The 18,959-nt window shown below is 34.7% G+C and overlaps 1 protein-coding gene across 3 annotated transcripts in view; it reads right to left on the bottom strand.

Moving 5' to 3' along the window:
- The window catches only part of CCDC191 (coiled-coil domain containing 191), an 89,340-nt gene that overhangs the window by 58,237 nt on the left and 12,144 nt on the right, over positions 1-18,959 (bottom strand). For all 3 annotated transcript variants that reach the window (XM_077118330.1, XM_077118332.1, XM_077118331.1), the window contains exons 4-7: positions 15,270-15,413; positions 6,882-7,060; positions 5,195-5,418; positions 2,092-2,245 (exon numbers count right to left, since the gene is read on the bottom strand). In XM_077118330.1, coding sequence (XP_076974445.1) covers positions 2,092-2,245; positions 5,195-5,418; positions 6,882-7,060; positions 15,270-15,413 — 701 coding nt within the window. The remainder of the gene's footprint in view (positions 1-2,091; positions 2,246-5,194; positions 5,419-6,881; positions 7,061-15,269; positions 15,414-18,959) is intronic.

Raw genomic sequence — 18,959 nt, 5'->3', positions numbered from 1 at the left:
CCTCCAGTCAAGTCTATATAATGCCTGAGGAGTGAGGCAGGTGAATTTTTGTCTTAGTTATTCCCATATTGAATGGCCCTGGTTTATAGTGAAGAAATCTAAATCAGAGGTTCACTAACTGTATTACATATAAATAACAATCACACTGAAGGAATGAGAAGAAAAGAATCTAAGAATTGAACAAGTAAGGTAACACTTATTTGTATATAATAAGAGCCAGGCTTCTCATTGTCAGAGGAAGAAGTTACAAATAAGCAAGGGGGAAAGATTACACTGAAATTTGTGGTGCTGGATTAGGGTTGGAGATATCATTATGTACATTTTCATTAATATATATATACAGATAGATGCAGAAGTAAGTTCAAATAAAGAAAAGGGAAGGATAGCAGACCCCTGTGTGGTTGCACTGGAATTGGAGGTATCATCAATATGAACTTATGGTTTTTAATATGTATATAGATAGAAACAGAAAAAAACATAATGTGTGTATATGTGTGAGTTAGTATATACAAATACAATTTCTAGCTCTGTCTACTGAGAGGTTTTGAAACAGTGACATTCCTGTGGCAGTGAGCACACCTGGTACCCAGATCTTGGTTTCTAAAATACCATTATCCAATAAAAGGAGTCAAGGTTCCTTGTAGAAGTGGTTGATTCCAGAGATGGTGCAGGGAAAATACAACATGATTCTGGGGTATCTTGTGGTGACAGAAAGAAAGGATATGCTCATAAGAGGCTAGAAGCAAATTGAGAAAGCCAAAGAGCCAACATGAAAGATCTCCTAATGACTAAAGTTGGAACAATTTAAACAATAAAGTTAACAACAATAAAATTAGATTACCCACAGAATAAAATAAATAACCATGAGTTCATACTGATAAAAATAACTGAATGAATAAATAAATAAACAAATGGAGGAAAAGGGGCAATTCTTCCTTATAAAGAATTTCAATTAACAAATGTAGAAAGAACGAAGGAAATACAAAATCATCACTAGAAGAACATCATATTAATCACTGTTGCAGGCAGATCCATTAAGGGATGTTAAAATACATGGTGAAAGATTAAGGAGAAACAGAATATTTGAACAGATTCAAAGTATCTCCTCTGGTACATTTATTAATTACAAAGTGAAAAACAAGCTGTACAGTGGACAAATACAGCTGACACCACCTTAACCAAGTGATCAAGGTTACCACCAGTAATAAGACACATCAACATTACAGATCTTGATATGATGTACTTGGGAAGGGCACAGTATCACTTTCATGGTATTCTCAACAAAAATGCATACGTTCAATCCAAGCCAGAGAAAGCATCAGGAAAACCCAAACTGAAAGTCATTCTGCAAGACAGCTGACTGGTATTCTTAAAAATGTCAAAGTCACAAAAGACAAGGAAAGACTGAGAGCTGGAAGAGACTAGAGACATGACAACTAAATGCAACATGGAGTTCTGGATTGAGTCCTGGACATTATGGAAAAGCTGGTGACATTCTAATAAGGTCTATCGTTCAGATAACGGTATTTAATGGTATCCTGGTTTTTATAATTACACTATGCTTATGTAAAATATCAACACTGGGAAAAGCTGGGTGAAGGATATACAGGAACTCTGTACTACTTTGTAACTTTTCTGTATATATAACATTTTTTCAAAACAAAACCTTAAAATACAGGTTCAAATAAAGAAGAATCTTGGAGGATGCCTTGGTCACTAGGTCACCTGGGCAGTGCTGAACAAACAATGTAGGCAATTCTGGTATTTGTGAAGAGGCTCAGGTGGGCTAAGAATTTATTTTGTCCCATTTCTGATGGAGCTCCTAGTCATTTACACTATAGAAAGCTGAATGAAGTTTCTGAACTTCATTTTATGTGACAGAAACTCAAACTGAGAGAGGGATGCCAGAATATTCTACACATATCATCACTTCAGACATCTGAGATGTCTGAGAATTAATATATGTTAATTTTCATATAACATACAGTGGATACAAAACGTTGATGTGTCTTATTACTGGTGATGTCAGTCCTGATGACTTGGTTAAGATGGTTTATCTGCTCATTTTCTAAAATAATATAAAATTCTCACCTGGTGGTTGTCCTTAGAAACCTGGATCAATAACTCTTTCAGTTTCTTCTTTCTTTCTTTTGCCATTTTTTCTTCATCCAGAAGAATATAAGCACCTGGAAATATGGCTTTTTCTGTATTCTTCTGAGAATTTTCTTCTTGCCTTTTCTTCTCTCTATGAACAGTAGTTTAAAAATATAAGTAAGTAGAATTAAATGAAGAATAAGTAAGTACAATCTGGTATATTGTGATGAACACTGACTTTTCCATCAGAAGGCAGTTTTCTAAATCTAGTTCTAAAACAACCTAGTCAGGTGATTTTGATTTTCCTGAGCTTTTCACTACTTTTTTATAAAACAGTAATTTATGGAATAAAATTGTTATAACCACTTTAAAGTATTTTTATTGATTTTAATACTGAGGGTTAACTGAGAGTTAACTATCAGGTATTCTCTAATATAGACCTAAGTTTTCTCTCTTCTCGTAAGGGGAAAATAAGGATCCTTGAATGAAGAAAAAATGAGAGTCTTACCACAGGATTTTACAATGTTTCTAGGTAGAAAATAAAAGAACCAGGTGTTATTTGAGTAAGGATGCAAGGATAAAATAGAATCTAGAATAATTCTAAAATAGCTAAAAAGACAATAGACCTTCAGGCAAGTAATTAGAATCTCTTAGTAACTTTGTCACGCATGGACAAATCTTTCTGGCCATCTTATTTCTCACCCTCTGTTCTACTTTTTTTCTCAGCCAGGCCATTCCTCTTTCCCTACCCATTCAAGCAAGCTCATAGCTATTGCCTTTTTACTGGAATGTATTTGAACCACATAGATTTGTGTATGTGTACAAAGTATATATTATAAATGAGATGATAAAGATAGCAACGGACTAGGAAGCAGGATGCATGGATTGTGACCATAAATCAGCTGCAGAACCTCAGATAAGTCACTCAGTGTTTCTAAACTTCGTTTTACGTGACAGAAACTCAAACTGAGAGAGGGATGCCCGAACATTCTATAAATATCAGCTTATTAATTCTTATATAGCATACAGTGGGTATAAAATATTGTGTCTTATTACTGGTGATGTTAGTCCTGATCACTTGGTTAAGATGGTATCTGCTCAGTTTCTCCAATGTAAAGTTATTATTTTTCTCTTTATAGTAAATAAATCTCTTGGAGGAAATATTTGAAACTATGCAATGAAGAAGATAGCTCATAAATAAGTTGAAGAGCCCTACCAACAGTAAAATTTTACTGACTTCTTTCCAAACTTACTAATGCCACAATAATGTTACATTAGATGGTTATAGCAGGTCATCGTGGGCATTTAACGAAATACATTTCTAATACCATGAACCTTAGTTTTTAAAATAACATTCAAATATGTATCTGCTCCTTATGAAAAACTGAAGCAGCATAAAAGCCATTAATATTTCACCCAGAAAAAGCACTGGTAACATGTTAGTGCTATTGCATTCTACAATCATTTGTTAAATTCTCCAATATTTATCAATACCTGCAATTATTATAAATAATTGTTATGATAATTGTGTTCATATACAAATTTTTGTCTGGATTTCTGATGTTTTCTTAGGGCAGTTTTCCTAAGACTGGAATTTCCAGGTCAAGGGATAGAACCATTTTTATGGCTCTTGTTTATTGTCAAATTACTTTCTGAAAAGTTTAAATCAATTCATCCACCTAGGAGTATAGTATATTATGTATTACACTGTAACCATGGATAGATTTAACTTTTAAAAAGAAATGACCCATCAGTGAACATCTGTTGAATGCCCAGAGTGAACAGACGATCCTGCTACCATCAAATGTTACTTGTTTTCACAATTTCTTTAAGGTCTGCCTAGTTGTTTCAGGGCTTGGGAGCAATCTGAAAAGCAAGGCTGACCCTAGCAAGAACTCACTAAAGTACTGGTGTTTACTTTCTGAAAGGAACAGCATCTGGAGGAGGCCTGTGCCTGGCACTTGAAAGAGTGAGGCACACGTCCACTGCTGAGCTGTTTTAAATTGGGTAGGATGAGAGTAATCAAGAACACAGGGGGAAAAAGCTGTGTAGACTGCTGGGGGTGGAAGAGATTATCCAATAGGTCTTTCTGGCATCTCAGTTTGAGTATTCAGGAACATATCAGTCACATTGTTCCAAGGCTCTTGCAGTTCAAGCATCAGTGATGTTCCTCAGAATAAAAACATTAGTTACTTCATTTATGAAGCTCATTTTCTACATGGAGGACAGATAATAGTACTCCATCCTGTGAGGACTATTTTGGCTTTCCTCTTAGGTCATTCCTTTTATTCATCAGTGTCAGTAAGGCAATGTGATTTACTTTCCATATGCATATGTGGCTTTCCATATGCATGTTGGAAAATTAGACCCTGAAGCAATTCACAATACGACTAGGCACAATTAGCAAACATGCAGCAGGAAAAAAATGCTCAGCCTTAAAAATGTTCAGGTTACAAAAGAAATGCAAATTAATCAATATTAAACTTATTAAAATTACAAAAATCCTGAAAATGATGATACTCCCCAATACTGGAAAGAATAAAGTAAACTGGCCCACTGCAGGCAATAGTGTAAATAAGTACAACCCAGTTAGAAAACAATTTGGCAATGTTTCAGGAGTCATAAAAAGGCTCATACCATTTAATGCAGTAATAACACTCCTAAGAATTTATCCTAAGAAGATAATTCAAAAGAATGAAAAGCTCGATGCTTAAGGATGCTCACTGCAATAATAATTATATTGGTGAAAAACCTGAATTAGCCTAAATGCTTATCAGTATGAGGATGGAGTCATTACATAAATTATGGTACAGGAACTCAATGGAGTAACATATAGACCTCAGGACTCCAGGTACCGTGTTAATTACAACAAGCAGCATACCAAATTAAATGTACTTTACAATTTCAACTAGATATGTAATGGGACCAAGACCAGGAGGAAAAATAAAAATAGCTAATTTGTTAAGATGGTGGAATAGTGAGTGATTTCTCTTTAATGTTTTGTTATTACAGTGTTTGTGCATTGTTTAAAACTTTAGAGAACTTCCAAAATGACTCCTAAAACAGAAAAATTCCACACTGCTCATCATGGCTGGCTTACAATTTCCATGCTTCTTCCACAGTGAGCCTCCTCTCAATTATCTCCCTCCGCAGCTTGACCATCTCCTTCTGAATCTCCTCCTCCTCTCTCTTTGCTTCCAGAGTCTTCTTTTTCTTCTCTTCTTGCACTAGATACTGAGCCTCTAGGAAAGTCGATTTTTGCAGGACCTTTTCCATTCTCTGGCGTTCTACTTCTTTCTCACGTCTTAAGCGATTTTCTTTTATCTGAAAGAGAAAACAAAGGTAAAATATAGGCTTTCAAGTAGAAAGAGCTATGCAAAACCTTAGAACACATTTTGCAGTCAACAATACATCCAATTTAAGATATTCTGGCATAGAACCCACTGTTTATCGGTAGAATGGGGGGATTTTGTTTGCTGGGTAAGAGCCAATACAGAATTTTAGGAGAAGTTAGATAAGATGACTCTCAGATGATCTGGGAATGATCTGCATCATGGAAAAGATGAAAATCTCATGAGTCAAATCCCAAGTTCTGGATTCTTATTTAGTGATGATTTCCTATGCCGGAGAATTTCCAATGTGTACGTTAATTAATTTATTTAGGCTTTGTATGCTAATTACAATTGAAGGAAATATAGGTGTGTCTTTTGGAAGCTATATTGTGAAGGATAGAACAGTGATTTATTGCCTTAAGGAATACCACAGACTTTATTCATATCTTTCATTATTTAAATACACCAGTGACTTTAGTTCATATTTAGAAATCAAAGACATGAAATTCACAGATATTTCTGAATAAGCACATCAAATTTTTAAAAGCTGTTAATTCTTGAGAGGCATAACTAGTTATGAATTAAGGAGTGATCTTTTCCTTCCTGTTTCACTTAAGTTTATCCTTATCTTACTCTCCAGTTGTGATAGGACTTGTAGACGATGGTCACCTCCTATTGAGCCTTCCAATTTACCTTCTGTCGTAACTCCAACTCAGGATCATACTTCTACCCTTGTTTCCTAGCATCCTCAGCATGGAGATGAGGCAGAACTTAATGGTTTAAAGCAGTGATTTTCAAACTTGGCAATCAGAAATTCAGTTATAAATAGAAAGCAAACACATGTATAGATATTTCTAGTTCACTGTCGTTCTGGGCATATGGCAAAGACTTGGTCATTCTGATTCCCTAAAACACCCCTATGAAGTGTTGAGTTGCCAATCTTTTTCCTATAACCTACTCTTTGCTTTAGAGAAAAGAAATTTCCCACATGCCTTTCTAATTCAAAACAGCCAAACTAGATTTAATTCAGATCTGTTCTCCTTTCAAATTATAATCATAAAATGAGTGAATTTCAGTTGTTGAGAAAAGAATTATCATTATATATTCACCAGAATATTCATGATATTAATATATTGATGTCACATTTTAACAACCAAATTAAAACAAAACCCAATCTACATAATTATAAAAGGAAGCACTATATCCAAACTGATAAAGTTGAGCTCATCACTTTATTGGTCAAAGCTTTTATTTCCTTTTTCAGGTTATTCCTACCTCAGTTTTTGAGTATCATTTTTCTTCTGAAATTCTTATATTTTATTTTTATTCGTTCTAACCAAACTACAGATGGCAACCTTTTCCATAATAAAGCATAAGTCTTTATTTAAGCTTATTAAATGTGCTACACAAAGACTGCTTCCTGTTATCCATTTTAATTTTGTTCTTCCCTCCCACCTGCTTATGTCTCATCTCCATGGTAAGACGAGGATCCTTCTGCTGCTTCTTGTCTTGGTTTTCCTTCATTCCAAGATCTTCCAGCATCCCAGAATCCACCACATCTTTACGGAGCAGATGGTCTATAAATTTTTGAACGGTGGTACTTTCTTCTTCTTCCTCCAAATAGCCACATAAATCTGAGGGAAACAAAACAACAAGAAAAAAAAATTGTCTTAATTTTATTATAATTTCCATATTATATAAAGAATATTGGTGCAATAAAAAAATAAAGCTGTGAATGTTCAATAAATAGTAACTTATAATGCCAACTGGATGAGTATAGCCTTCAGCAATTACCTTCACTTGAGAGGAAAAACCTCCACTTATCAGGAATTGCCCTCACCCAAGTCACTCGAGACCTCCTCACTGCCAAGTCTAAAAGATACTTTATACTAAATATCCTTGAGGACTCTGTTATGTTAAAAAAAAAATCTTTGAGATATAATTGACATAAAATAAACCGTAAATATTTAAAGTCTATAATATAACTTTGACATATGCATATACTAGTAAACCATCACCATAATCAAGGTAAGGAACATGGCCATCAGCCCCAAAACTGTCCTCATGCTGATCTGTAATCCCTTCTACTTCTCCTCACTCACTCCTAGGTCCCAGGTAAACACAGACTTGCTTCTATCACCATAGATAGGTTTGCATTTTCTAGAATGCTATATAAATTAAATCATACACAATGTACTTTTTTTTGGTCTGGTTTCTTTAACTCAGACACTTATTTTCAGAACCATCTATATTGTTGTGAATATCAATTGTTTATTCCTTTTTTTTGATGAGTAGTATTCCATCGTATAGATAGACTACTTGTTCATTCATTCATCTTTTGATGGACATATGGGTTATTTCCAGGTTTTGGCTATTACACATAAAGCTGTTATGAACCTTTGAGTGTAAGTCTTTGTACGTCCTTATGCTTTCTTTACTCTTAGGTAATGGCTAGGAGTGGAAGGGTCGATCATCTGAAAAGTCTATGGATAACTTTTTTAAAAAACTGCCAAAGTGTTTTCCAAAGTGGTTTAACAATTTTACATTCTCACTAGCAGCGTAGGAGTGTTTCAGTTCCTCCACATATTCACCAATACGTGGTATAGTCAATATTTTAAATTTAAGCTATTTTAATAGGTTCCTAGTGGTTACTTGTAGTTTTAATTTGCATTTCCTTAATGACTAACAATATTAACTATCTAGTCATGCATTTATTTGCCATCTATATTTCTTATTTAAAGGGTATGTCTAAATACTTAGCATTTTAAAAAACTGTGTTCTTTATTTTCTTATTATTGGCTTTTGAGAATTCTTTACATTGCTGGATGTAAGTCCCTCATCAAATGCTTTGCAAGTATTTTCCCCCAGTCTGTGGCTTTTTATCTCTAAATATTGTTTTTCAAAGAGCAGAAGTTTTTAATTTTGATGAAATCCAATTTATCAATTTATTCATTTATAGACCAATATTTAAGATATTTCAGCCTAACCCAAAGTCACAAAGATTTTCTTATAAAAGTTTTATAGTTTTAGGTTTTACATTTAGGTACATACTCATTTTGAGTTAATTTTTTATATAGTACAAGGTAAAAATTCAGGTCATTTTTTTCATATATGGAAATCTAATTGTTTCAGTACCATTTTTTGAAAATTCTATTCTTTTTTCAGTGAATTGCCTTTGCACCTTTGTAAAAATGAGTTGTTTACACGTGTGGATGTATTTCTGGACCTAACTTCTGTTGCATTAATCTAATTCTCTAGAAATCAATACTGAACTATCTTGATTACTGTAGCTTTATAAGACATCTTCAAATAAAGGAGCATTAAATCTCCAACTTTGTAACTCTGCTTTTCTTTCATAATTGCTTTGGCTATTCTAGGTTTTAATTTCCATATGAATTTTAGAATCAGTTGTCAATTTCTATCTGAAAAAATCTCCTGGGAATCTGATCGGAATTACAATGAATACACTGGCTATATACAATTTTGGAAGAACTGACATCTTAACATGCACTATTAATTAACTAGCAAGGATTTCTTTAGGATTTAAATTTCTCTCAACAATATTTTGTAGTTTTCAATGTATATAACTTACACATTATTTGTTATTTTATCACTAGTCATTCAAAAATGGTATTTTTAAAAACTTCAATTTCTGATTATACATTGCTAGCATACAAGAAATATCATTGACTTTTACATGTTATGTATCTTGGAACCTTGCTAAACCATACTCATTAGTTCTAGTAGTTTTTTTGTAGATTCCATCTAGTGACTTTTTTGTCTAGGGATAAAGACAATTTTCTGCCTTCTGTCCAAATGTTGATGTTGATTTAGTTCTTTTCTTCTTTTACTGCACTGGCTAGAACCTCCATTACAATGCTGAGTAGAAGTGGTGAGACCAGATATCCTTATATAGTTCCTGATCTTAGGAAGAATGCATTATCCTTCTCCATTAACTTTGGTACTTAGTGTAGAGTTTTAATAGAGTCCCTTTATCAGGTTGAGGAACGTCTCTATTCATACCCTACTGAGAATTTTTATAAGGAATGGGTATTATATTTTATGAAGTACTAAATCTATGTCTACTGAAATAATCATATGATTTTTCTTTTTTAATTTGTTAATATGGTAAAGCACACGTATTGATTTTTAAGTGTTAAACCATCTTTCAAAATATGAAGAACAGAAAGAAAATGAATGAAGAAAACAGAACAGAACCACAGAGACTTGGGACACCATCAAATGTGCCAACATATGCATAATGGAAATCCCAGAATGAGAGGAAGACAGAGAGGGACAGAAAGAATATTTGAAGAAGCAATAACCCAGAACATCACAAGTTTCATGGAAAACATTAATCCACCTGCCTGAGAAACTGAAGGAACTCCAAGTATGATAAACTAAAAGAGATCCATCCCTAAATATCTCATAATCATAATCAAACCACTGAAAGACAAAGACAAAGGGAGACTCTTGATACAAGTAAGAGAGACATGTCTCATTACATACATGTAATATTTAATAAGATTAACAGTCGCTGCCACCAGACTGACCAACTCACATGCCATGGGCACCTTCCCCTCCAGGGTGTCAGGTGGGAGCGTCAGAGGTATCTAGGCCTCCTACCTAAACCCGTGTGACTTATGCAAGGACAGTGTGGACCAATTGGGCCACTGCTACCCTCCAGTGCTTGCCCTGCCCGTAGGGGCTGCCACTCAACTACAGGCTGGCAGAAAAACAAATGCAAGGAAAGGACAGAGTGCACTCTACTGTGAATCTGACCAGGAGGAAGGCTGAAAAGTGGCTCCAGTTTGTACTGTTGATAGTTTTAGTATTTGTTGTTTTTTAAAAAGTAAAAAAAAGAAAAGGATCAATAGTTGATTTCTCACCAGAAACCACAGAGGTCAGATGGCAGGGGGATGATGTTTAGAATGCTGAAATAAAAAGACTGCCGAGGATAATTCTATTCTGGCAAAACTATCTTTCAAAAATGAAGGAGAAATTAAGACATCCCATAAAAACAAAAAATTGACAGAATTCATTGCTAGCAGACCTGCCATACAAGAAATACTAAAGACAGTACATCAGGTTGAAATGAAAGGATATTAGACTGTTATTCAAATCTATCTGAAGATAAAAAGAGCACAGTAAAGGTAGTTACATGGGTACAAATAAAAGAGAGTATACATGCATTTTTGTTTGTAATTTTTCTCCTATCTGATTTTTAAAACTGTATAAAGCAATAATTATAAAACTATATTGATGGGCTTATAAATAAAAATGCAATTTGTATGACAGTAATAGCGTAAAGGAAGCTGTTTTAGTTTCCTAGGCTGCTTAAGCAAATATCATGAAACAGTTTGGCTTAAACAATGGGAGTTTATCTGCTCACTGTTTCAAGGCCAGGCAAATGTCCAAATCAAGCATCAAAAATCCAATGCTTTCTTCCTGAAGACCAGCTGCTGGTGATCCTTAGCTCCTCTGTCACACAGTAAGGCACATGGCAGTATTTGCTGGTCTTTCCTTTCTCTTCTGGGTTTCACTCATTTCAGCTACTAGTTTCCATGGTTTCCCCAATCTCTGTCTGGATTTCATTCTATTATAAAGGACTCCAATAACAGAATTAAGACTCATCCTGTCAGAGATGGGGCATACCTTAACTGAAGTAGCCTCATCAAAAGGTCCTACTTAAAATGGTTCCACCCATAGGAATAGATTGAATTTAAGAACTTGTTTTTCAGGGGTACATACAGCTTCAAACCATCAAGGAAGCCAAGGGAACAGAGCTATATAGGAGCAAAACTATTTGTATACTATTGCAATTACACTAGTATTAATCTGAATTATATTAGACTGTTATAAATTGAAATGTTAATTATAATCCCCAGAACAACCAATTACAAAATAATTTTTAAAAATATAGTAAAATAAAAAACAAGGAAATGAAAATGGTTCATTAAAAAATATCTATATAACACAAAAGGAAGCAGTAGTAGAAGAGGAAGAAAAAGTCATAAGACATAAGACATATAGAAAACAATCTAAAAATGGCAAATATAAATCCTAGCTTCTGAGAGATTATATTGACTGTAAATGAATTAAACACCCCAATCAAAGCAGAGATTGGCAGAATGCATTAAAAAACATGACCCTACTATATTTTATCTAAAACAGACAACTCTGAGATTCAAAGACATGTAAGTTGAAAGTAAAAGGATGAAAAAAGATACACCATGCAAACAGTAACCTAAAGGGAGCTGAGTGGCCATACGCAGATCAGAAAAAAACAAAATTTGAGAAAAAATTATTACTAGAGAAAAAGAAGGACATTTTATAATGCTAAAAGGTTGACTTATGAAGACATAAGAATTATGAACATATGTATACCTAACAGCATCTCAAAGTACATGAAGCAAAAACAGACAAAATTGAAGAGAAAAATGGACAATTCAACAATAATAGTTTAAGACATCAACAGTCCATTTCAATAATGAATAGAAAAAGTAGACAAAAGATCAACAAGGAAATAGAAGACTTGAATGACACTATGAACCAGCTAAACCTGACATATATCTATAGAATAGTCCCAAGTGCACATGGAACATTCTTCAGGATAGACCGTATCTTAGCCGTAAAACAAATCCCAATGTATTTAAAAAGATTGAAATCATATGTAGTATGTTCTCTAACCACAGTGGAATGAAATTAGAAATTAACTATAGAAGGAAGTTTGGGAAATTCATAAATATCTGGAAATCAAATAACACATTCTTAACCAATGGGTCAACATAGAAATTACAAGGGAAATTAAGCCACTTTTCCATTCCAGGAATAAACCTCAATTGTTAACAGTGTATTATCCTTATTTACATATTCTTGAATTCAATTTGCTAAAGTTTTGTTTATAATTTTTACATCTATGTTCATGAGGGATACTGGTATGCCATTTTCTTGTCTTGTAATGTATTTGGTTTTATTATCTAAATAATGCTAGCCTCTTAGAATAAGTTAAGAAAAACTCCCCCCTTTTTAAAATTTTAGAAGAGTTTATATAGAATTGGTGGTATTATTTCCTCCTTAATTGTTCAGTAAACTTCACCAGTAAATGCAATTGGGACCAGAGGTTTTATTGTTGTTGCTTTTCCCATTTCCTCTGATTACTTTGGGTTTGATTTGTTCTTTTTTCCCCCTAGTTTCTTCAGGTGAAAGCTAAGTTTGTTTATGATAATTATTATTTTGTAATATAGGTGTTTAGTGCTATACATTTTGCCCTACTATGTTTTAGCAGCATCTCACCTATTTTGATACAATGTGCTTTCATTTTCAATAATTCCAAAATATATTCTAATTTTTCTTTTTATTTCCTCTTTGACCCATGATTATTTAGAAATATGTCATCTAATTTCCAAATAAGTGGGTATATTTCACGTATCTTTCTGTTACTGATTTCTAATTTAATTCCACTGTGGTTTGAGAATATCTTTTACATAAGTTGGATCCTTTACATTAAAATTTATTGAGAATTATTTACAACTCAAACTATGATTTGACTTGGTAAATGTTCTGTGTACAATGGAAAAAGAGTATGTATTTGGCTAATGTTAGATGGAATATTCTATCAATGTCTTACTTAGGTCAAGTTGGTTGGTAGCATTTTTCAAGGCTTCTATATCCTTAACGATTTTCTTTCTACTTGTTCTATCAATTATCGAAAGGATTTTGAAATCTCCAAATACAATTTTGTATTTGTTTCTGCCTCCTTGGAGTTCTATCAGTTTTTGCTTCATTCATTTTGAACCTCTGTTATTAGGCATTCTCCTTCTGTGCAGCTCTTTTCTCTTTGGTCTGTTCTTAGTCTAGCTGCCTTAGTCTCCCCAGATTCTCAGAGCTATGTCTTTTAACTCTGGGAGTCCACCAGGTTCTACCTGGGTTTCCACTCCCTATACCATGACCTGGAAACTCTAGCAATACAATCGGCTAGGGCAACGATATGACTCACACTGCTTGTTTACCATTTCTCAGAGATCACTGACCTTCACTGCTTGATGTTCAGTACCTTGGACATCACTGTGATATTTTTTGTCTGTTATTTATTTTTTGGATGTCTTGGGCAGGAGGGTAAATCTGTCCCTATATGTCCTCCATCTGTACTAGAAATGGATGACTCCATGGCTTTTGATATTTATTAAAAATACTTATCTTGAATTCTAGATTTCAAGTGTACATTTTATCTTACTTGTTTTCTACCTCCATAGAAGAGGGGTTTGAATCAGGACCAGGAAAAATATTCTAGCCTTCACTACCATGGGTGCTCTGGAAAACAAGGCCATATTGGAGGTCTGCCATAAATCTAGTCACCTTGGGGTTTTTCCTGGATTTAAGTTGTTCTAAAAGTTCGAGATCAAACTACACTCCTCATGACCACTCCAGAATCACTTGGAATCTTTAATTTCTAAGGGGCCGAACTACTGTTAGGTGTCTGCAGGACCAGCAAGCATACTTACTGTGCTATTTGGGGGCATCCTGTCAGGTCTCTCATAAGATTATTGTAGGAAAGATATACAAATAAGAGTTGATTGTGAGATAGGTGGATTCATAGCTAGTCCAGTGATAATACCTACACTAATTTAGAAAGAAATCCCTAGCTCTGTCTCAAATCTTGTCTTGGGGCAAGATAAATTAAGTTTTTGGGGGGGTATTTAATCTAGGAACATTGAGGTATAATGGAGATCAGAGATGATTCAAGCTCTCATAAAAAATGAAACTGGAGGGAGCATGATATTATTTACTATTACACCAAGGAGTAAAATTTACTGAGGACAAAACCCTAACGCTCCTAACGTAGGGAGAATGCAATAAGATTAGAGCTTCATATTGGCTGAATGGGCTTCTCCTGAAATAGTAGGCTCCCTTTCTCAGGGGGTGTTCCGGCAGAGATTACATCACCTCATGTTAGGGTATCATCCTATTCATTCTAATCATTCTATTCATATATATAGAATGATTTATATCCTGGAGGATGAGTAGGAACAGATAAGACTAGGTGATCTTGAAATATTTCTCTAACCTTAAGAGCTCAAGACTTTTTGATCCTCCAGCTGGGGATTTTTTAGTGCCCTAAACATGAAGAATTTTGCCAAGTAAATTCACCAAGAGTGCTTCAATCATTTGTGGGTAGTCTCCAGCACGATCATCATACCTACTCCTACAACCAGAGAAAAACCTTGGAACCCTGGGGTTTTTAAGGAACCTTTATAAGGTAGCTATTAACTTGTCTGACACTAGCTCTGCACAATAGTATTTTTTACCTTTGGGTGGGTGGGTACGGAACTAGAAAAATAATAACTTCCTCTATAAATAATAATAAAGATATATGAGGCACTTTGTAAATACAAAACGATACCCAAATACTTACATGAGTTTCCATCAAAGTAAATAGTATATCCAACAATATATGGAGAAGAGTCACTCAAATAGCATTCATTGCTATTTATATGTTATATATATTTACTACATGGTATATGTCATATATATTTGTTACATAGTATAATCACAAGCAGAATTGCAAATAACAGGATGGTTATGTTATATATACTTTTGTTACATGGTATAATCATAAGCAGAATTGCAAAAAACAGAATATTTTATTTAAAACAATACCATCAACTGATGAGAATATAGTATAAATAACTTTCGATCAAGAAAAATGGAAGCCAATAATAAAATTAAGCAAAACATTAAAAATCAGATAATACATTATTTATTATCAAAACAAATAAAAAAACTTCTTAGACTCATTCATTATATGTTTAAGTTTAAAACATCAGATAAGTTCTTACTTACCATCAAACCTGTCATATTTCAAAAGGCCGTTAGCTTCTAGCATAGGAGTGATACTTGATGCAGGATCTTCAACATCACTTTCACCATCACTTACTAGTTCTTGCTTAAGTTTGGTGTCTAACCAATCATTGACCAGTTCCTGAGCTATCAATAAAACAAAATATCTTTCTAATATTTGAATGATTTAGAGACTTTCTTATTTCAAGTTTCCATTCATTCAATAAATATTAATTGAGCACCTATCATGTGTTTCTTTCTTTTTTAAAATTTTTTATTTCATAATATGTTCAAATTTACAGGACAGTTAGAAAAGTAATACAAATCTCATTCAGAGAACTCCAACTTACCTTAACCCCTGCCAGATATCCACACCCACCAATTTTAAGTTTTTGACACGTCATACCGTTCTATTTATGAGTTCATTTTCGAATATTTGTATGTCGGTTATACATATCATGTGTTGAGTTCTTTTCTTAACTAGATGCTGGTAATATATTAGTGAACAAAACAGGAAAAACAAACTCTGCCACCATGATGTTTCTATTCTAACTGGGGAAGAGCGACAATAAACAAATAAGTCAGAGAAAAACATACAGGGACATTAAATGTGGACTACAAGAAATGGAAGATGGTTATTGCAGTTTTAAACTATGTGGTCAGAGATGGTCTCACCAAGAAATGCCTGAGCACTGAGGGTAGTAGGTAAGGGAGTGAGCCATATGGATATGTGAAGGAATATTATTCCTTGCAGAGGGAAAGCAAGTACATAGGCAAGAGTGTGTCTATAGCTCTGGAGAAATAGCAAGGAGGCAAGTGGATAGGGAGTGAGTGAGAAGAGGGAGAGTAGTAGGAAATGAGACGGAAGAGGTCATGGGAATTGGGTTGTTTAGAACAGTGATTCTCAGTCAGGAGGGATTTTGCCCTCTGGTGTAGATGGTGCTACTGGCATCTAGTGGGTAAAGGCCAAGACGCTGTTAACATTCTACATTGCACAGGATAACCCTTTAAAAGACCTAATTATCTGGCCCAAAATAGTAATAGTGCTGAAGCTGAAAAATCCGAGGTTAGACTCTCGAGTCCATTCTAGGTACTCTGGCTTTTACTCTGAGTACAATGGGAAGTCACAATTTTAAGAGGAACACTCTGACTATTACGTTGAAATAAACATTAGGAGGACAAGCACAGGAGCAGGGGACACCAACTGCGAGACAAAGGCAATAATCCTAGACATAGCTGTCAAACAGGTATTGGCTAAACCAGTCTGTTTCAGAGGAGAGGTTCAAGCTGAAGAAATAAATGTGGCAGCTGTCAGCATATAGGTAGTATTTAAAGCCATAGTAGTGGATTAGGTCACCAAAGGAGGAGGGTAGATAGAGAAGAGATTCAAGGACTGAGCCCTGAGGAATTCTGACATTTAGGGACACAGAGATCAGGAAGAGGCAGCAAAGCAGGTTGAGAAGGAGAGGTCACTGAGTTCGGAGGAAAATCAGAGTACGATGTCCTAGAAGCCAACTTCCATTGCGATTTCTTGGTGATATTCAGAAAATCTTCTTGAAATATATAGATATGGAAAAAGATACTAGTTCAGCATTATGTTTCTCATGATTATTATTATCAAACAGCTGTTAGGGAATGGGGAGTTTCTATATACTAAATGCTTCTTCTCATTTAATACAGATAGAGATGCATGAGAGATAAAACAGAAAAAAAAAGAATCAAAATAGAAACTGTGAGAAGAATACAAGCAACAAAAACTATAGACATTCAGAGGAGAGTGGAGAAAGGAAGCAGATGTTTACTGAATAACCTTGTGTACAATAATTCAGACATTTATGTATATAATCATTCTGACTTACTAAATGTTAAACGTTGCCACTGATAAATGTAGGTTTACTATGAAGTATCGCCCCCAAAAAACAAAGAACTGGTAATTGCCCTTGGATGGTTAAACTGTAGGAAGACCACATTTTGGATCAGAGGGGAGGTATACAAGGGTACCTTAAAGAAGAGTTTCTCAAAGTATGTTCCCCAGAATGCTAATTCTTATAGAAAATTAATACATGTTAGACGAAAGGATTTAAAAGACTATAAACCTTTGAAAACCATATTTCATCCATATGTGAGTACTTCCTAAAGTAGATCACTAGTTTCTTAGGGTATTAATAGGTATTCATGGATAAAAAGTTTCATGGTCTAGGAAGCTTGGGAAAGCTTGGGATAAGTAAACACTTCCTTTTGGCTACAGGACTTCTTAGAATCTTTAATAAGCTAATGTATATTATGTGTCCCTAGTGGCAGGGTGGGAAGTGAGATGGATAACAGAATCAATTTCTTTTCTCCATCTCCAGTACTTCAACCACCTGACCAAGAACCATTACCTCTCACCCAGATCTCAGTAATAGCTTCCCATTGGTCTCTCTTTCACCCTCTCATCCCTATTTCCTTTCCTTTATCTAGTCTCTATAAGTTTTAAAAATTATCATATTAGTGCTCCACTTAAACCCCTTTAATGGCGGGTAGGCCACAGTGGCTCAGCAGGCAGAGTTCTCATCAGTTATGCCAGAGACCCGGGTTCGATTCCTGGTGTCCGCCCATGCGAAAAGAAAAAAAACCTTTTAATGGAGTGATGAAAATGTCCTGAAGTTAGTTGTGGTACTGGTTGCACAACTCTGAATATACTAAAAATCAGTAAATTGTACACTTTAAATGGTGTGTGGTATGATACATGAATTAGGTCTCAATAAAGCTATTACAAAAAAATACTACTGATGTCTGTCATACTTGAGATAAAACCTAAACTCTTCCCCCAGGCCTATAAGTCCCTATGTGAACTGTCTTCTGCTCATCCCTGCAAGCTCGAGCCACAGTAGTCTTTCTTTAGTTTTTCAGGCATGCCACACTTGTGGCTGCTTTGGGTTCTCTACTCCACCTTTCCCTCTGCCTGGGAGGCTTTTTCCCCTGATCAATACTCAGCTGGTTCCTTCTTGTTATTCGGGTTCAAACTTTACATTATCTGATCACTACCTTTACAATATATTTTTTTTTCCGGCAAGGGCATGATCATTTGTTTTGAATTTTCTTTATCCCCACACTAAAATGTCTACCCCATGACAGCAATGGCTTTCTCTCTCTTGTTCATAACTTGTACTACCGTGCCTAAAATATTGCCTGGTACAGAGTAGGAAATAAGTACATAACTGTTGACTAAATAAAGGAATTAATCTGAATAACTGAAGATATAAGCAATCCAAATGGAAGTTGGCTTCCAGAATATCAAACTCTTTGATTTTCCTCCTACTTCAGTGGCCTCTCCTCAGTGTGGTTTGCTGGTTCCCCCTTATCTCTTCAATCCCTAAATGCTGGAGTTCCTTGGGTCATCATTGACTAAAATATTGAATCCCAGAGGTATAAACATTTTAGGAGGTAGAGAGATTGGCTTTAGACCCCCCCCCCTCAGAAGGAATAAAATTATTTTATGAACTAGCAGTCAAATTTTCTGTATAATATTAGATAAAATTAACATGCTAACATCTGTGCCACAGGACTAATAAATAATGCTCACCAGATAACTGTTACGTCAAACTGTCTTTGGATATTCTATTTCAGGGGACAAAAGGGGTCTTAAATATATCTTTACTTATAATACTGTAGTAAGTTAGCTTCAGGGCAGTAGAAAGAAAAGCTTCTATT

The sequence above is a fragment of the Tamandua tetradactyla genome, chromosome 10 (genome assembly GCF_023851605.1).
Source record: "Tamandua tetradactyla isolate mTamTet1 chromosome 10, mTamTet1.pri, whole genome shotgun sequence".
Classification (NCBI taxonomy): Eukaryota; Metazoa; Chordata; class Mammalia; order Pilosa; family Myrmecophagidae; genus Tamandua; species Tamandua tetradactyla.
Note: the sequence above shows the minus strand (reverse complement) of the source record. Positions and strands in the feature narration are given on the sequence as shown.